The following is a 19807-nucleotide window of genomic DNA, read 5'->3' as shown; positions in this document are numbered from 1 at the left end:
TGGTGATCCGTGCAGTGGGGTTTGGATGGCCTTCACCAAATTGCAACTCTTATTCCTTTTATTTTTACATTCTTGGCAAAATTATGGCTATCTAGGAACTGATTCTCAATAAATGCAGAAGTGAAGATAGTCTCCACAGAGGGAAACTCATGAATTGTTCATCCCAGCACCTGCCCTCTAGGGTAGTTACATAGTGGAGAGAATTGCCCTCATTCTTCCTTAATCCTCTTAGACTTTTGATTTGGGGTTTTTCCCCTTCAGCACCTTAATGAATCTTCAGAAATCATATAGCTGGGCCCAACAGCCTAAAACTCATTTTGCTTGCCGTGTAGCAGCAGGCTCTGTGGTGGTGAAGAGTAGGGGTGGTTGCAGAGCCTGCATTGTGCATCCTTACTGATCCACTGTGTGGCAGTATTAGCATCTCTATCTTTCCTCACTGGCAAAGTCAGCGTCCTCATGTCCCAGAGTTGTTAGGAGGATGAGGTGAGCTGCACATACAGTTCCTGGAGCAGTGCTCACGGTGGGCAGCTCCCAGGTAAGTATGAGCTGTGGCTCTCGGTGGTGGTAAATGTGCCAGTGCCAAGTTTTAATACAGGAGATGAGCGCTTAAGTTCTCTGCTGCTTTTCGTTTTTATCATCACTCAGCCGGTCCTTATATAATGTTTTATTTTCTTTGTTCCACAGAGACTTTTCTTGGTCTCCTGGTGGTAACATAATAGCCTTTTGGGTGCCTGAAGACAAAGATATTCCCGCCAGGGTGACCCTGATGCAGCTTCCTACCAGACAAGAGATCAGAGTTAGGAATCTGTTTAATGTCGTGGATTGCAAGCTACATTGGCAGAAAAATGGAGATTACTTGTGTGTTAAAGTAGATAGGACTCCAAAAGGCACCCAGGTAAGCAGATGCCAGTAGGCAGAGGTCACTCCCTCTCTCTGTGCAGCACCAAACTGGCCTGTTCTGTCTACAGGATGTTAATGGGTTTTGGAGTTCACACATTTGTGAGTTATTCTCAGACCCGCCTAATAGCAAAAGTAGTTAGCTGGCATGTCATGGCTAGAGCTCTTGTCACATTCCAGCAAGGAGTGTCGTTTTTTCTGTAAAACTCTGAGTGGGTGATATGTTCATGTAGTTGAGAGTTCACAAGGGGATTCGGTGATGTCTCCTCCAGGCATCCGTCTTCCTTCTCTGGGGGAGTCAAAATCAATGTGTTTTCTTTTTAACACAAAGAGTAGCATGCTTGACACAGTTCTGCACCCAGGTTTTGTTTGTTTGTTTGTTTTTGCTGAGGAAGATTTGCCCTGAGCTAACATCTGTGCCAGTCTTCCTCCATTTTGTGTGTGGATTGCTGCCACAGCATGGCTTGACGAGTGGTGTAGGTCTGCATCTGGGATCTGAACCCATGAATCTCGGCTGCTGAAGCAGAGTGCACAGAACTTTAACCACTTGGTCATGGGGCCGGCCCTAACACCTAGATTTTTTTGTTTGCATTATTTAGTATTTAACTTATCAAAAAAACTGCCTGATTTTTCCCTTTAATGAAAGTATTCCTCTTCCTTTTAGGAAAAGAATTTTTTATTGAGGTGTAATTTGCATACCATAAAGCCCACCCTTTTAGAGTGTACAGTTCGTGGTTTTTATTACATTCACGAAGTTGTGCAACCGTCACCACTATTTTTTTGTGTGTGAAGATTAGCCCTGAGCTAACATCTGTTGCCAGTCTTCCTCTTTTTGCTGAGGAAGATTGGCCCTGGCCTAACATCCGTGCCCATCTTCCTCTACTTTATATGGGACTCTGCCACAGCATGGCTTGACAGGTGGTGCATAGGTCCATGCCCAGGATCTGAACCTGTGAACCCTGGGCTGCTGAAGCAGAGTGTGCAAACTTAACCACTATGCCACCAGGCCAGCGCCTTTCACCACTATCTTAATTCCAGAACACTTGCATCACCTCAGAAAGATATTACACTCCCGTTAGTCACCCCCGTTACCACATTGCCTACTCCCTACCTCCTGACATCAGCTAATCTACTTTCTTGCTTTCTGTCTCTGTGGATTTCTCCATTCTGGACATCTCATGTGAATGGCATCGTAGACTGTGTGGCCTTTTGTATCTGGCTTCCTTCAGTAGCATGTTTTCAAGGCTTCTCCAGGTTGTGGCATATATCAGTATCTCATTCCTTTTGATGGCCAAGTCATTTCCCATTGTACAGCTGTACTACCTCATGTTTGTTCATTCATCTGTTGATGGACATTGGCTTGTTTCCACCTTGGCTATTATGAATAATGCGGCACCCTGCTTTTTATAGAAGAGTATTTCTTGAAGATCATGCTGCAGGATATTCCAGTGTTTTGAAATAGTTTAATCAGTCCCCATTGGTGGACCTTGAGGGCATTTCAGAAGTTTTGCAGACAAGCTGCCATGAGTATCCTTTTTTTTTTTTTAATAATTTTATTTATTTATTTATTTTCCCCCCTAAAGCCCCAGTAGATAGTTGTATGTCATAGCTGCACATCCTTCTAGTTGCTGTATGTGGGACGCGGCCTCAGCATGGCCGGAGAAGTGGTGCGTCAGTGCGCACCCGGGGTCCGAACCTGGGCCGCCAGCAGCGGAGCACACGCACTTAACCGCTAAGCCACGGGGCCAGCCCTGCCATGAGTATCCTTGAACCTACATGTGCATGAGTCTGACCTTTAAGGCAGTTCTTTGAAGTAGAATCTGGGCCAGAGAGAGAGAAAGTGTATCCAGTTGTTCTCCATGAGACTACCAATTTGTACGTCCATCAGCATTTGAGAGTTCTGGTTGCATCACGAAGGGTGTAATTTTAATCACTTCAAGTACTCACATCTTTACCAGGTGTATAAATTTAATCTTTCATTAAATTCTTAAGTTGTCCTTTGATTTAAATCTTATGCTTTCAGTTTCCAGAATGTAACCCCTTCCTTTTTTTTTTTCTTTTTAACAGGGTGTTGTCACAAATTTTGAAATTTTCCGAATGAGGGAGAAACAGGTACCTGTTGATGTGGTCGAAATGAAAGGCAAGTCCCCCTGTGGTTATGTGTAGTTGAAGGGTCCTTATGTGCTGCTTTATACTTATACTTTGACATTTCAGTGTGAATTCACTGCCAAAGCAAAAATGGTCCAGACTCTGGACTGTAACTCACAGTGAACAGCGTCTGTCCCTCTTACAGATCATGCGTTCGTGAGTTTAGGTTTTTCTTTTGTCCTTTCCAACTTCAGTCTCTTAACTTTTCTAGTTGCCAGGCAGAGATGCCCCTCTCTCTCTTCACATCGGTTACACAGAGAGGGACAAGGACTCCAGCCGTTTTTCACACTGAGGAGAGAATGTGTGAGGACTAGGTTTTCCTTACACGTTCAGCGACAGCAGAAGAGCTCTTCTTACATGCGAAAGTTCTCCGTTTAATAGAGCTTTTCTTTGGACTCGTGAAAACTGTTCAAATGCTGTGTTTCTGCCTTTAGGTGGAAAATTTAACCTATGTCTTTTGTTTGGTTGGTTTTCTGTGTTAGTTTTGTTTTCTGTTTTGGTCGGGAGGGAAGGAGGGAGGGAAGAGGAAAGTACATAGATGGGAAAGTGTGAAACCAGGCCACCCTGCCTACGTAGAAAGACATTGGTAACCCTCCTGAGGCTGTAGAATTCTACTGTGAGTTCAGCAGCGACGGTAAGAACGGTGACGTCCACAGGCTACACCCGACATCAGGCTCCTCACAGCCCAGCTGCGGGCGTGATTGTCAGGAAAGGCCAAGTTTCACATAGGTCACCTTGCACGAATTAAATGCACTGCTTTTGAAACTCCATAGGAGCCAGAGCCTCTGTTCCTGTGCCTGCTCTGTGGTCCTTTCAATGAATTCAAGAATTTGGGGCATTTCTCTGGTTCAGTAGTGAAAACTTTTAACTAATCAGGAATGTTGTTTTTTTAAATGACCAAAGAGGAACTAACCCTTTTTCTTGGTTGTAGAAACCATCATAGCCTTTGCCTGGGAGCCAAACGGGAGCAAGTTTGCTGTGCTGCACGGGGAGGCTCCTAGGATATCAGTTTCTTTCTACCATGTGAAAAGCAACGGGAAGATCGAGCTCATCAGTGAGTAGTCTCGGCCCGTGCGGGAGTGGGCGGACAGGTCAGTGCATACAGGATAGGACTTAAGTCGTTGCTCCACAGAGGGTGTGCGGCTGGCCCCGGAGCAGCTGCTCAGGCCTAAACCTGCAGCTGGATGAGTCCATGTGATTTCCCATTGTTCGTGAGTGGTGCTGAGGATGGTGGCGATGACTCACGTGGAGTGCTTTATATCCACGAAGAATCGGCCTTCTGTGAGCTCCCGTGGAGGCCCTTGTACATTCGTGTTTCTAGACTTCAGCTCCCACCCTTGTTTTGGGTGGATGAAGTCTCGTCTTTTCAGCCGCAGCTGCTGTCTCTGGGCTTGGGGGGTCACATGGCCCACCACCCTTCAGTCTGGATGCCCTGGTTCCCACTCTTGCTCTACTCTGCCTGCAAGGGGCCTCGTTCATTCCCCCGTTTGTGCTGTAGAGGTAAGGAGGGCCCTTCTTCCTTAGCAGTGTTGGCACTGTCAGACTGGGACTCTGACTGCTGGCTGGCTTCTTGCACAAACTGGGCTCCTCCAAGGCCTCCTGTTCCTTCCTCTCATCCTGCCTCCTCAGTGCTCAGCGTGGAGCTCACACGGCAGGGCCTTAGTGCTGTGGGGTTGAGCTAATGCCGGCCTGTTGCTTCATAGCACTTTCTTCGTGTGGTGACTGAGGAAATGGAAGATCTCTCGATCCCCACCCTGGAGAGGGGGCTCCCGGGTGCATCACACAGGGCTTCCTCAGTGTGTTTATCCCAGTACCTGACTGGGATTCATGTGACCCAGCAATAGCTTTTCCTGGGAGAATTCTGTAATGAATTTAGTTTTCATTTCCTAAAGCTTAGTGGTGTTTGTGATGGAATCATTTTGTGATAGGATCTTGGGCTGTCTCACAAGATTGATTGAATTATTAATTCCCTTGATATAAAAGGAAATGGGGACAGTCATAGGCTATCAGAAGATTTCTCTCGTCTCGTTATAAAACAGACACAAGTATAAAAGGCCTTCTACCCCCTGAATACTCTGCGTCCTCCTTTCCTTGAATGCTCAGGGTCGGTGTTGGAGCTTCTCCCCTCTCCCCACTCTGCCCGTGTTTCTTGGATCTACTGCAGGCTGAGATAAAGATACCCCAGATGTTAACTTTGTGTCCACTCTAAGTGAAGAGACCCCCAGGGTGCACGCTGAACTCCCCCCTCCAGTGGCTCTGCCCGGGTCCTTGCAGGACATAAGTGGTATTTAGAGTATTAGGATATTGGAGAGATGATGGATTTAAAAAGTTTTTAGGAGCATGCCATTTAAAAAGATGTTTGAGTCACTGGAAGAATGATTTTAGGCTCTTTTGGGTCCCATATCTCTTTGAGCATCTGCTGGAAACTGGATTCCTCGCCGTGGTGTAGAGTCCCTGTGCTAATGAGTATTTACTCTAAATGGAGTTCTTTGTCCCATTACCTTGTGAAGTAAATTGTTTTGAATATAGAATGTTATTAAAAACAGTATTGCAGCTCCAAAATACCCCCGCCCCCTTTTTTTTTACGTGTAGGTCATAATTTAAGGTGTATTTAAATGATGGGTTTTCTTGTTCTCACAGGTAGCAAATAGGCATGGTACATAGAGAGAGAGTTCTGGCTAAAAGTCGGCTTTACGAGACGTACCCCTAGGGGGCAGCGTGAACCCACTGCCCATCTTTCGGTCTTGACTGCATGTCCTCTCTAGAACCTTTACAAAGACTTCATATTTTCTTTCCTTGCAGAAATGTTTGATAAACAGCAGGCAAATACGATCTTCTGGAGTCCCCAAGGACAGTTTGTGGTGTTGGCTGGTCTGAGGAGGTGGGTTTCTGCTGTCTGTCGTCTGCTCCCAGAGCGGTGCTCTGTGGGCTGCTGTGGAGACCCTGACCCTGGGGCCCACATCTTGTGCTCTGGGCTCTAAATGGTAATGACGGTGCTGTCATTCCTTGAGAACTTGTCAGAGAGGGTGTTCTTGCAGAAAAGGATCATCCCAGTGTCGGTAGGTGGCACCTCATTGTTCCACGGTGTCTCTGTCGTGCTCCCCAGACTTAGGCCAAGACCAGGCAGAGGAAAACAGTCACTTGCAAATGCTTTCAATTACTGGCCCTGGAAGACATGTCTGCATGTTGTTGTTCCGTCGTGGTTAAACAGGAACTCTTTCTGGCAGTCCAGTTACCCTAACGTAAAATCCACGTCATCTTGTAGGAAGAATATTTACTTAGACAGCTGTAAGCCTGTCTTCACTTCACCATGAGAGCGGAAACATTGTCTTCCCTTGCTCTGTACTTAGTTGCTGTTCCAACAGAACGTATAGAAACAGTGAGGAGCTTGCAGTGTTCCTCCTGTGTGTTAGCAGAATACCCTTAGTTGGTTATTTTCCTCCTTCATTGTAGACGCTTCCTATTGTGTTTTTGGAGGCTTGGCCTCAGATAATCTTCTAGAAATAATACTAGCAGACATATACAGTGCTTATCACATGCACTTTATGTGTCTTCATTCACAGCATCCTCAGGACGTCCTTACTGTTATTATTTCTACATTCACAGTGAGACAGTGGTTAGGGAGTGCCCGAGGTGCTGCATCCATGCTCTGTATCCTCACCATAGAGCCTCTCCAGGAGGGGGAATGCGAGAACAGGGTGTAGTACATAAGCCAGGTTCTTCTTGAAGGCTGACCGTGCTGTCTGTCTCCCCAGTATGAATGGCGCCTTGGCATTTGTTGACACTTCGGACTGTACGGTCATGAACATTGCAGAACACTATATGGCCTCCGACGTGGAGTGGGATCCTACTGGGCGTTATGTTGTCACCTCTGTGTCCTGGTGGAGCCATAAGGTATGCGGACCTGTGTAGCCTTTGTGCAGTATGAAACCAGGCTGTGCTGGGCTTGTGGCTGACTCTCCTCACCTTGGGAAGGGTACCAAGCACGGCATCACCTTCTCCCTTCCTGTGTCTCAGCAGGGGTGGGCCTTGCTGATGATCCGTTAATTAGTCGATCTTTCATGCCCAGCCCAGGCTGTCTCAGAATACTCTCAGCAGAGCACCTAAGGCAGCCAGCCTTTTCCATAAATAGGTTGGCGTTCCTTGGTTTCTCTTTTTCCTAAGTTAGATCACGTCTATGCCTGCTACAGCCCAAGTCCAGGCTGCCATCATCTGGTGCAGTAACCAGAGAGCTCTTTAACATGGGAATCAGAGTGTACAATTTCCCAGTTTATAACCCTCCCACTAACGTTTAGAATTCAACCAAGCTGCTTACCGTGGCTCATGGTTGGAGGGAGAATTATTTCCCTCCAGTTATTTCCCTCTCAAGGTTCCTGGTTTGAACCATCATTATCTGGTCGCCCAGCCTGTTAGGTCCTCTGTGCTGTTGCTTCTGCTGGCCTCTGGTGTATGCCCCACGAGTGTGCCTGCTCCCTGAGTGGAGGCCGCACTGACCCCAAGCACCCATGCTTCTTCCTACTTCATGGCCTTTGCACCCCTCCCCTGCCTGGAATGTACTTCCTGTGGGTTTGGTGCTTCCTACTGTTCGGGTGTCCTCAAGCGCATGACCGCAGAGGCCCACCTCTCCTGCCCGATCACTGCGTCCTCTCACCCTACTCTGTTTTCATAGTGCTCGAAACGGTCTGAATTCGTCCTAGTTGATTTAGGAGTTCATTATCTCTTTTCCTGCTAGAATGGATCATCGTGAGGGCAAGAGCCTTTTTTCTTCTGTTCTCAGCCGTGTCCCAGCATCTGCAACTGCGTGGCACATAGTGTTTGCTGACTGACTGAATTGGCATGCAAGAAAACCTTTACCATTCCCGTTTTTAATTTCTTGAAAAGAGCATCATCTTTGTCTAGCAAAAAGTTGAGAGTCTGTCAGTGGAAGTAGAAGTAGGGTTCTGTGAATGCAGAAGGAGGTTGAGTTGTGGCGGGAGCAGGGTGTGGCCACTGGTGAGAGGGCTTCCTATCCTGGGGCCTGGAAACTCCCTGGAGGGCATGAAAATGTGCGTATACACAAGTGGCTTTTGGGGGAGAGGATCCAATTCCTTTAGAGTCTCAAAAAAGACACATAACCTGAAGAATTTAACAAAGTCTGTGCTCTGCCTCGCCCTGTCCCCGGGGGTGGGGGGCAGAGTTTGTGTCTGTACAGTGTCTGAATGCTGCTGTCTTTTTTCAGCACTGTTCCCCAGCTCATTACTCCCCAGCTGATGGTCAAGTTGGCTGAGGATTTCTTTTTGTATTGGATTGCTGTTTTTTAATTGGTTGGGGTATTGACGGTTGAACCAGCTCATGCACATACACGGAGCCTGTGAGATCAAGTAAGGGTAATTCTGTTTAATGACCTAATGAACTTTTAGGAACACAGACTTAGCAGACATCATCTTTCCATTCAGATCAGGATATATTGACCATACCTATGTCCTGATTTGTTCAAATGTCGCCCCATGAGGCCTACCTTGACACTTAAAAACCTTTCAGATTGTTCACCACTCTGTGTTAAATTTCGACATGGTCCAAAGTGCTGGTCTGGACCAAGATTACACTGGAGAATAAACTAAGGCTCTGCTTTCTTCATCAAGAAAGTCTTCTACAAAAAAAATGTCAGCTGAACTAAACAGTCTGTCTGGTGTGTAGTCACTTTACTTTCTGGCACAAGTTCCTTGTCGCAGACCAGTAATAAAGCCTGTGCTTTATTAGCACTGTTCTAGCTGCTATGTATACTGCACTCCGTAATTTAGAACATAAGTTTTTGTCTCTCTTATTTATCAACTGTGTTCCCCCTGCTGAATGTCAGCTCAGTGGAGGGAGTGGAGGGAGAGATCTTTGTTTTGTTCACCAGTGTCTCTCAAATACCAACAACATCATTTGGCAAGTTATTGGTTCTCAAACATCTGTTGAATGAAGTGGTTAATTTTGTTGGTTCTGTTGGCAGTAAAGATCTCAGGATCTCACGTGTTGGTGTAACTCAGTGGAGTGAGCAGCTCTGTTTGGCCTCTTTTCTCTCCTAGGTGGACAATGCTTACTGGCTGTGGACTTTCCAAGGACGCCTTCTGCAGAAGAACAACAAGGATCGCTTCTGCCAGCTGCTGTGGAGACCTCGGCCCCCAACACTCCTGAGCCAGGAGCAGATTAAGGTCTTGGGTCCCCACCAGGTTAAGGGACGTGGAAGTGATTGTGAAAGAGAAAATGCAGTTCTTTTTTCCTGTTACTGTTGGGGTGGTGATGAGTGGGAGTGGAAACGTGACGTTTATGGGGCCCCTTTGAAGGGATGCAAGAACAATAGGAAGCAAACAGAACAGGATAATGAACTTAGGTTTTCAGGGTAAGGCCATGTCAGCACCGTGCTAGGAAGTTTGCATGAACTGAGGGGCGATGAAAAGGTGCCAGGGGCTGTGAAAACATCCTCTTGCGGGTAGGAGGGACCTGCCTGTGGGGTTTACGTAATTATGGTAAGAGGTGCTGATGGCATTAGGGCAAAGCTAAGAGGAGAGTATAGCCCCTAGGAAAGGGAGCAGCCTCAAGGATGGGAACCTCAGAGAGCAGACGCTGAGTGCTCCTGGGAGGCCGTGTTCTGTTCATCTGGGAGGGTGTCATTTCCTGTTGGCAACTTCGAAGATTACATTTTTGGTTCTTGCTTTGAATGTTTAAATCCTGAGTGACTTGTCTCTGTTTTCAGCAAATTAAAAAGGATTTGAAGAAATACTCCAAGATCTTTGAACAGAAGGATCGTTTGAGCCAATCCAAAGCCTCCAAGGTTAGCCTGGTTCTAGGACTGAGGAGACGCAAAGAGCCCCCGGCCCTCCCTGGGGAGTGGGGCCAGCAGAGGGCCAGTGTCAGGCTCTGGGAGGAGGGTAGTGTCTGCTCAGGGAGAGTCGTTTCTCCAGGCGGGGAGAGTCTGGTGGGGGCAGCTGTGGGCCTTGGGGCCTGACTGTAGCCCTCTTGGTGGCTGGCTTCTCAGATACAGTGGGGGTATGTGGGGGGCAGTGTTAGAGGAAGAAGATGAGACCAAACAAACCCTACCATTCCTGTCCCGAGTCTCTTTAAATAAAGTAGGCCTTACGTTAGGTGGGGTTACTGCTGACCACGTGTCATTTTCATTTGTTCTGTAACTTCCCCCCAACTCTGTACATAGGAATTGGTGGAGAGAAGACGAACCATGATGGAAGATTTCCGGAAATACCGGAAAATGGCCCAAGAACTCTATATGGAGCAGAAAAATGAACGTCTCCAGTTGCGAGGAGGTAATTTTATTAGCCAAAGATACATTTTTAAAGCATATATTTGCTAAAATATTTTTCTTCTCTGCATCTAATTTCCCAAGTTTTTCAGTAGAGTGTTGTCTGAAGATTCTTAAATTATCAAAGAATCGAGAGTTTCCTGCTGCCTACAGTTTCAAGTCCATAGTCCATTGCTGTGTTCACACTGGCTTCTTGGCTGGTGTGTGTGTGCATGTGCATGTGTGAGATCCAGGAGGTTGAATCCACCAGCACTGGTGTGGCTCCTGCATGTCTGCACGCCCTTATAGCCCCTCCTCCTGCTTCTCCTCTTAGGCGTGGACACGGACGAGCTGGACAGCAACGTGGATGACTGGGAGGAGGAGACCATTGAGTTTTTCGTCAGAGAAGAAATTATTCCTCTTGAAAATCAGGAGTGATCCGAGAGCACTGTGGTAAGACTTCTTTAGACAGGAACAATTAATATCTTCTTGGTTATTTTTTCTTTCCTTTCTGTTATCCCACAAGTTAGAAAATATCTTGTTTAAGGTAATGTGTGAAATTTCATGAATTCAAGGTTAGTAAAATCCTTGCATGTGAACTGGCGAGAGTAACACGCAAACCCTGGATGTCCGGAGCTGGGGCTCCTCATCTGAAAGCTCCGGGCCTCCAGCTCCGGTTTCGGGAATGGCGCCTTTCAAGCAGGGTTTTGTTGTGGATGAGAAGGAGGGCCGGGGCAGACACTGGGCGGGTGATGTGACATGCCTGGAGAAGAGGAGGACCATCCCCAGGCAGCTTTGTTAGAAGGCCTCGGTGTGTCCAGCAGGGAGGAAAGATGGGCGTTCCCGGCCATGGTGCCCAGTTCTGGTCGGTCCCAGTCGGTGCTAAGACCAGAGCCTTCAGAATCCGCTCAGGTGTGGCAGGGAACCAGAAGCTTCTCCATAATGGAGAAAGGATCCAGAGGTTCTGCACCTCGAGCTGACGTGAAGCGGGGGAGGTCTGGGGTTTTGTGTGCTTTGGGGCGTCCACGCAGTGCTGTGCTCAGGGCAGGGAGAGGCTCACAGCCCACCAGAGTAAATGTGGTAGTTCCTCAGGCGTGGTCTCCTCATCAAGGCTGCTCCCCACGACGTCCATTCATCTCACAAGCATCAGACTAAAGCAGGTCTTCGGTGTCCCTTCCACCTTTTCTTTTAAGGTGTGGTGTCTGCGTGCTGTACCTGCTCATCGGGGGATGACGGTGGTGGTGACTGTTCCTCATGTTCACTTGTCATGAAGGTGCAGGACGAAGAGTAATGGTTGTTCCCTTGTTGCAGCGTCACCGTGTCTCGTGCTGGACCCGAGGTCATCCTTTTGCAGACAGCCTGCACAATTCCTGAAACTTCCCCTGTGCTTTCTCCTGCTCTGGACTGTGACTGCACCTGGATTCTTCCACCTCCACACATTGTTGTGCCTTTTAACCCCTGGTGTCTGCACTGGGGGAGGTTTTAAGGCACTGCTTTAAATTTTTTCTTCTTTGGGTTTTTTTTAGTCACACCACCAGTGTTTGCTACTTAGGCTCTTTGATGCAGTGCTCCAGCAGGTGCTTTTCCTCCTGCCGTGGGTGGTACTTCTGAGGTGCACCATCCACAGCTGAGCGGTTTCCCTGCAAGGACCCTTACTGTCCCGTGTGTGAGGGGCAGTGTTGGTGTGTCCTGGACGCCAGCAGGGAAGCAGGGCACTGCTGTGTCCCCGAGTGCTCGGAGGGCAGTGCAGCAGGGGCTCCCCCGCCATTCAGGGTGTGGCAGGTTCTCTCAACAGGCTGAACGTGGAAATAAAAGCAAACCTGGATGAAAAAGCTGTCTTTCTCCTCTTTAAACGTAGATAGCGGCCTTGAATTTGGTGCCTCTCCCCCTCCCTGCCGGCAGTAACGGCTGCTGCTGGGCTGGTTACGTCCATCTGCCACGTGCATACGTGGCGAGGAGGGAGACACCCACCCTCATGGTCTTGTCTGCATTTTCCTCTGAGCCCTGTAAAGTGACTCCTCAGTCAGTCCAGGAAACAGTGTCTTCATGTTCTTGTCTACGCTCGTCATTTCACCTGGTGAGAAAAAGGACCCTTTAGACTTCTGCGGGGAGTTATACAAGTTTGCAGACTTACGTTGAGAGCTGTCATGGTAGCCACTATTATACGGCTTTGAATATTTAACTTTTTTCCCCCTGCCGAAAAGGGAGTGAACAAATCCATGTAATTTCAGCCCATTTTTGTTTGCAGTGTCTTGCTACCCATCAGTGCCTTGTGAAATTGCAGGTTTTTCCACCTCTTTCTTTTTCTTTCCTGGAACCTGGAGCTTAGTTTAAAAAGCAGCGAAGCACGGAAAGGCACACTCGAAAGTCACCACTGTGACATGTCCAAACCTCAGTGTTTTGGGATTGGAGGAGGATCTGTCATCCGTGGGGCAGAAGACAGGTGGACGCCTGCAGCCTGGTCAGCTAGTGCTGAAGCGGTGCTTGTCCTGTGGGCTTCCAGCAACCGTGTTTGCAGGCTGCCTACCGCAGGCTCGTCCTCACTAAGGCCCCGGGTCCCCCGGGTGAGGCAGGCGCTCTGTGCTTCTCCTTTCTCGTGAGCCTTAAAATTTCTCTGCGTCTGTGCTTTCTCCACAGTCCTTAATTGTTGGGTCCTGCCGGTTAGCACATCTGCAGGCCTTGTCAGTGCACATTCTACAGTGATTCTTGTTTGCTCTCGTCTGTAAGCTTGAGTGTGCCAAGACCTAGTTTTTCTAATTTCATGGCAGTAAGAAGAAAAAGGCACACGGTTATATCATATTAACAGATTATTAACAGAGCTTTCAAAATTTTTTCACTGTTTTAAACTTGCTAGTTGTAATCGTTTTACATAACTTGTGAATAAAAGAATTTCTGAAACACTTTGGCCTTCTGTAACTTATCCGCTCCCGTTTCCCAGGGCCGCCTTGGAGAGAATTTCTTGACCCAGCCTGTGGATGGGAAGAGGTGGGCAGAGTGTCCCCCAGCACTCTGGCTCGGGGCATCTGGGTGGGTGCTGGCCTGGTCTTGGTCGTTTATCCAGGAGGTCAGGATGAGGGGATTTGCCTTCACGTTGTAACCTGTAGCTCTGGCTTCTCCAACAAGTTCTTGGGTGGGTCGGAGGCTGGAGCCTTCGTGGAAGGGGGCATGGAGGTTCAAGGGATGCTCCTCCCTCTCTCCTCGCCTCATTCACGTGGCATGGAAATCTTGGGCCGCATCGTTGACCTGGATGCCAAAGAGGAGGGTGTGGCCACGCGCAAACACGTCCTGAGCATGCTGCCACGTACGTGGTTGGTCAGTGCTGCTGGGCCGGGCAGACTTGAGAGCTACAGTGACCTTGAGCAAGCAATTTACCCCGAGGCCCAACCCCCGCTGCTGTGCTGGGTATCTGCGCCCCTTTCCGCTCTAGTGGTTGGATTACTCAGTTTAACTTCGTGGATCCAGTCTCTCTGATTGTATCAAAATGCAGGAGTGAATACTGACCCCAGCTCTCAGCAGGGACGGTGCTGTCATCTGGCACTGGTTGGCTGCACGACCGGGCAGGTGCAGCCGGCGTTGGTTGGTTCATGGTGACTTACCTGGGGACTGCAGTGGAAAAGTTGAGCGCAGCATTTAAGCAGTAAGTGCACCTGGTGGTTAATCTGAGTAAGGCCTTGGGTGCGGTACGGACTGACAGCATGGGAAAGGGGCTAAAACCGTTTAAGGATGTGTCTTTGGGAAAAAGCCCTGACAGCTGAGATGATTTCATTAGCTGTTAGCTGGTGGCGTTTGACCCCCTCTGGGGGGGAAGCTCCAAGGCTGACCTTGGCCTGCTCTGTGAGGGCTCCTGGGGTGGAGGGGCAGCACCTCTTAGGCCTTTTCTGTGGCTGCCCCCTCTCCTGGGCTGGGCGGGAGAGGAGGACCCCACCCTGCAAAACTGTCTCCTCTGTCTTCTCTCCCAGTGTAGCTCTCAGGCAGGCTCACCTGTAGACCAGGTGAGGCAGCAGAGGAACCCTGGGTTGCCATGGTGTTAGGTGAGCACGTAGATGTGAAGGCTGGACTGGTGCCTGGTGCTCGTCCCCGTGTGCCCAATGTGCAGCCGGCCTGTGCCCACTGGGGCCTGGGCCACCCAGCTGCTCGGGGCCTGCCTGAGCCATGTGGGCAGTCCCGGTGTCACGTAGACAGTTAAGGACCAGCTGGGCTCCCGGGGGACCTGCTGATGTCACTTGGGCGGGGTGGGTGGGGCAGAGCTGACTCGCAGACAGGTCTGTCGCAGCCAGGGTAGCAGGGAGCGCATCCTTGGCTGGCCACATGCCCTCCTGCCCTGCCACTGGCCCCTCCCCAGCCCGGTGCAGCCCGGCCCTGAGGGAGATGGAGCCGAAGGACCAGCAGCTCATGGTGAGCGCCCTTCCTTGCCTCCCCTGATGGCCCCAGGGATGCGCATCCCTGAGGCTGCCTCCTCCCTGCTCCCAACCCGCTGCCTGCAGCACCAACTTGGCACAGTTGAGGTCTCTGCCCTCAGCTCCCCCAACCCAGGGGTCCCCAGCCTTCCCTCACGGAGACCTAGTGACCCCCTGCTCACCTACCTCCTCACCCCAAGCCCCTAGATACCCCCTTCATTCCCTGCTGTCTGAATCTCATGCCCCAGGGAGCTAAGGGCCTGGACCAGGACCCCCAGGTGGGGTGGGCACCGCGTACTTTGGCCCAATCCAGGCCCTGTGAGGCCTGATCAATCCGTCTGCTGGCCGACTTGGAACTGCAGGCCATTTGATAGTTGGTTGCTGAGGCCAGGGACTTGCCCCCAAACTGTCAGTTGGTTACAGAGAGACCTCAGTCCTGACTGCCCCTCGAGAGAGCCATGGCTACTGTTTCTGCCAGGAGGAACTTGCGCATCCCACGGATGAGAGAGCAGAGGCCCACAGGGTTGCACTGGCTTGCTGGGGCCCACAGCTCATATGTGGTCGAGGTGGATTTGAGGCCTGGGGTTAGTGTGATCCCAGAGGGCCTCCTGTGGAACTCCCTAAGAATGGGGGCAGGGCAGAGAATGATGGCAAGCAAAGCCCATGGAATTCCTACTTGCGAAACCAACTTTCCCTCTGAAAGTGCTCACGTCCTGGGTGAAGGTTTGGGTCCCTTCTGGTGGTGGGTAAAACAGAAGTGACTGAGTGAGGGGTTAAGACCCCTTAGCAGCTGTGTGGCCTTGGGCAAGTTACTTCACCTCTCGGTGCCTCAGTCTCCCCATCTGAGACTCAATGAGGGTAACAGGAAGGACAGTGCTCCTCTCAACTGTTATTGTGAGGCGTGAACATGTGCTGCGTGTTAGGAGGTTAGCGCCTGGCGGGGCACTTGGGGTTCGGTGGCCTTGACTGCTTCACTAAGAGCGTGGAGCTCACGAGGTGCGGGGGGAGGGGAAGGAGGAGCAGGAGAGAGCATGGGCCGGGGGGGTCTCTGGTGTGCTGGGAGAATCAGCAGCTGCCGCGGTGTCCTGCCCACAGGTAGTGCTGCGGATCCGCCCACTCAGTGACACAGAACTGGAGGAAGGAGCCACCGTCATCGCCCACAAAGTGGGGAACCAGGTGAGGCTGTGGGGGTGTGGGGAGTGTGTCCACGGGGTCGCAGAGCTCACCCTTCCCGTGCATACTTCACCTGTGTCACTCACTCACTCACTCATTCAGTCATTCCTTCAACAAATGTTAATGTCGAGTGCTCACCATGGTTGGGGCTGTTGCAGACATGAGTAGAGCCAGGAGGCAGACAAGGACCTGCCCCACCCAGCTCACTTTCTAGTCGGGGGTTCGGGGCAGACAGATGTTGGGGGAGTTCAGTGCCACAGAGAAGAAGAAAGCATGGCAGAGGTGGTCCCGAAGGCCTCTCTGATGAGACATGTAAGCAGCACCTAGAAGAGGGGAGGCCAGTGGTCTTTGGGAGAGAGGGATGCTCCAGGCCCTGTTGCAGGAACCGGCTGGGCTCGGGGCGGGCGAGCCATGGGAGCAGGAGACGGCAGGGAGGCCAGCGCAGTTTTAGCAGGTCCAGGTCCAGGTCCAGGTCTCGACCTGTAGTTTTGAGAAGGGCGGCAGGAGTGGGATGGCGCGCTGCCACCTTGCCGAGGATCCCTGCTCCTCGGAAACAGGCTCAGCTTAGACAGGTTGATGCCCGTCATAGTCGCCTGCCAGAATAAATGCCAAATCTGGGGGAAAACAAAATTTTTTCAAGTGAATTGGATTTTCGCATTTGTTGTTAGGCAGCTTTAGTGAGTAATTGAGTGTTGTTCCTAGGAGCATGTCTGCACTTCAAAGACAAAGGGCCCCGGTGTTGGGGAGCCCTGGCTGACACTGCACACCGGGATTGGGGCACCCAGTGCTGACCCGGCAGGTGAGGAGCTGGGGGGCAACGCAGCGGGAAGATGAAATGGACGGAATGTCTGGGGTGGGGGTCAGAGAGACTGGGGTGAACCAGTGCTGAGTTCATATATAACTAAGCAATAAAACAGGACAGAGCTGTTGTAAAATCGAGGGAAACGAGTTTTGCAGGAAAGGGTCTGGCTTAGCCATGAAGAGTGCTATGTAGTTTTAGTAGGGAAACAGCATTGATCTAACTAAATTCTCGCTGTAAGTGCTCCGGGAGGCGGGGCACGGGAGCTAACCCCTCGGGATGCTGCAGAGAACTGACACGCGGATTCAGGACACAGCGTGTGCCCGTGTTATTACATAGAGACAGGGTATTGAGTGTGTAATGTTGGGGCAGCAGGGCTGCACCCGCTCACAAGTCTTCATGCTCAAACTGTGTGCCCCTCACTGATTAAAATAACAAAAGTTAGAGGAAGAAGGGAGGACACTTTAAATAACTTTTAAGACCCATAATTTGCTGGAATCGATGGTGGCTCTTAAAGTAGTCTCACCACTAGTCCCCAGACCTTGACTGACTGACCTCCTCCCAGGGGGCTGCCCCGCCGTCCCTGGGTCAGGACCTCCAGTCCCATCTGGTAACGGAGGCCTCAGGTGCACCCACGTGTGGGTCAGAATGCCCCTTTCGTCTTGCCTCCTGCTGTTTGCCAGCCACACCCCTGGGAGATGACCTACCACACCTGAAGACAGCGTCCCCTGCTGGCCCCAGTCCTGGCAGGTCCGTGGACACCCAAGGCTGTCTCCTCAAGTTGAGGATACCTTTCTCCTTAGAGGGAGAATGTCTCCCAATGCCCTGGCTTTGGGGATTGTGTGAATCTAGGCAATTAGGACACTTCTGGATTTCATGGGGGAGGGGCTTGGGCTGGGGGGATTGAAATGAGACGAGTGCATTGTGAGAAAGGAAAACTGTGTTAGCAAGTTGACCTCAGGTTTTCTGGTGCCACAGCCCCCTCAAAATCTCGAGGAATGTTGGGATTTGGTCACTAGGCTCCGCAGAAGAGTGTTTCAAAACGACGTGGGGATGTGCATGTGGGTGACAGTGTGCGGTCACAGGTCCCCCTGGATCCCTCTCCACCTGCGCACCCCCCCGCCGCCATGTCCTGTCTGGTCTGCCCTTCTGGGCATGTGGGCAGGAATGTCTTGGGGCCATTTCAGAGCCCATCTCAGGCCTGGCTCCCAAAGGCTGCCTTGCTGTGTGCTGTACAAAAGACGCGGCCCACTTTTTAAAAATTGAGGTGAAATTCACATAATATAAAATTCGCTGTTTTAAAGTGAAGAATTCAGTGGCATTTAGCACATGCACAGTGTTGTGCAACCACCACCTCTATCTAGTTCCAGAACATTTCCATCACCCCGAAAGGGGACCCCGCACCCATTAAGCAGTTGCTCCCCATTTCCCCCTCAGCCCCTGGCAATACCCACCTGCTTCCTGTCTCTGTGGGTTTGCCTCTTCTGGAGGATTCACGTGAATGGGATCCTACAGTGTGTGGATTTTGCCTCTGGCTTCTTTCACCAGCGTGACGTTTCTGAGGTTCGTCCATGTTGTGCATGGTCACTTTCTCTCTTAGCTTTTGATTTTGAAGTAACTTCAGAAGACTAAGCAAAATGCTGCAAGAACCCTACAAAGAGCTCCCCTCTTTCCTGTACCCGGGTTCCCAGATGTGAACACTTTACCACGTTTGCTTCGTCCTCCTCTCCCTCTGTATACACGCTTCTTTTTACTGGCCCGGTTCAGCATGAGTTGTGGACATAACTCCACACCCGAATATTTCAGTGTGCATTTCCTAAGAACAGGAACGTTCTGTGACCCCAGTACAGTGAGAAAAATCAGGAAATTGACATTGATACAGTCTCACCTAATCTACAGATGTATTCACATTTTGCTGATTTCTCTCCATAATATTTATAGCCAAAGGAAAAAAAATTTTTCTCTAGTCCAAGACCCAATGCAGCTGGTATGTTTTGAACACACAGTGCTCAGTGCTGTGCTCATGATCTCATTTACCCCTCATAGCTGTGGGTTCTGGTATTACGTCCACCTTACAGATGAGAAAACCGAGGCCCAGAGAGGTGAGGGAATGTGTCCAAGGCCTCCCAGCTGGTGATGGGTGGAGCCAGGGTTGGAAACCAGGCTTCGGGCTCTGGAGCCTCAGGCCCCAGGACTGGGCTGAGAGCCCCCGATTCCTTCTCCAGCTCAGGGTTGGCCCACGGCACCACACAGGGGAAACTGTGTAGAAAGGGCCGCCCCTGAGTCCTCCTTTCTTCAGATCCTCTCCATCACTGGAAGGAGAAGAAAAGCATAAAGGAAAAGAGAGTTAGCTTATGTCATGGAGAAGGTCCTGGCTAGAAGCTGGGCCAGGCCTCAGGGGGCTGCTCCCAGCCCTGCCTGACTCCCCAGGAACCTCTGGGCAGCCCTCACCTCTTGGGACCTTGGTTTCCAAAGCTGTGGACCAAGGGAGGGGTCGGGTGGGTGGCCAGGTCAGGGGGCTCTTGGTCAGCCCAGTCATGCCCCCTAGGACTCCATGGCTCCTCCCTGGAGCCTGGCCCTGCAGGCCTGGATGGGCAGCTGAACCCTCCAAGCCCCTCAGCAGACAGGAGCTCCTTGCAGAGTAAACAGAGCTGACTGGTCTCTAGCAGCCTGCCCCCCTCCCCTGGGAAAGGCTTTTTTGAACCTGCCTGTCCCCGGAGGCCCTGGAACACCGCGCTTCATAATCACATATTTATGTGAGATGGAGGCCCCGGGAGGAGCGACCCGGGCGCTCAGAGAAACGAAGGCGGGGCTGGAAAGGTTGGGTGGGTCCTTTCCTTCTCCAGGTGCCCGTGGGCCCCCACTCCTCCGTTCTCCCCTTTCCTTTGGGTGATGCAGCCCCCTGAGCAGGAGGTAAAGAGGTGGGGCATGGACATACGTACTCAGGGTTGTGGGGAGAGTGCAGCAGCAAGGCTGCCCACTCAGCAGTTGACAGTTTACACTGCCCCTTCCTGTCCCTCGGTCCATTACTTCATCAAAGGCCCGTTCCTGTAGTCACTGGCCAGCCAAGGGTGTTGTGGTGGGCGGGGCTGTTCACTAGGACCTCAGCCCCCAGGGCCCGACTGCTGGCAGGAG

At 50.7% G+C, this 19807-nt stretch overlaps 2 protein-coding genes across 2 annotated transcripts in view; both read left to right on the top strand.

Moving 5' to 3' along the window:
- EIF3B (eukaryotic translation initiation factor 3 subunit B) overlaps positions 1–13203 on the top strand; it is a 32704-nt gene extending 19501 nt beyond the window's left edge. The window contains exons 10-19 of the mRNA XM_058569419.1: positions 685–895; positions 2965–3037; positions 3977–4099; positions 5848–5926; positions 6801–6939; positions 9096–9221; positions 9764–9841; positions 10220–10328; positions 10638–10756; positions 11615–13203. Of these exons, the coding sequence (XP_058425402.1) occupies positions 685–895; positions 2965–3037; positions 3977–4099; positions 5848–5926; positions 6801–6939; positions 9096–9221; positions 9764–9841; positions 10220–10328; positions 10638–10741 (1042 nt within the window). The 3' untranslated portion in view covers positions 10742–10756; positions 11615–13203. The remainder of the gene's footprint in view (positions 1–684; positions 896–2964; positions 3038–3976; positions 4100–5847; positions 5927–6800; positions 6940–9095; positions 9222–9763; positions 9842–10219; positions 10329–10637; positions 10757–11614) is intronic.
- Positions 13204–13519: 316 nt separating this feature from the next.
- LOC131422914 (kinesin-like protein KIF19) overlaps positions 13520–19807 on the top strand; it is a 62454-nt gene continuing 56166 nt past the window's right edge. The window contains exons 1-3 of the mRNA XM_058570540.1: positions 13520–13604; positions 14646–14698; positions 15682–15876. Of these exons, the coding sequence (XP_058426523.1) occupies positions 13520–13604; positions 14646–14698; positions 15682–15876 (333 nt within the window). The remainder of the gene's footprint in view (positions 13605–14645; positions 14699–15681; positions 15877–19807) is intronic.

The sequence above is a fragment of the Diceros bicornis genome, chromosome 26, assembly GCF_020826845.1.
Source record: "Diceros bicornis minor isolate mBicDic1 chromosome 26, mDicBic1.mat.cur, whole genome shotgun sequence".
NCBI classification, from domain to species: Eukaryota; Metazoa; Chordata; class Mammalia; order Perissodactyla; family Rhinocerotidae; genus Diceros; species Diceros bicornis.
This window is presented reverse-complemented; position numbering and strand designations above follow the sequence as displayed.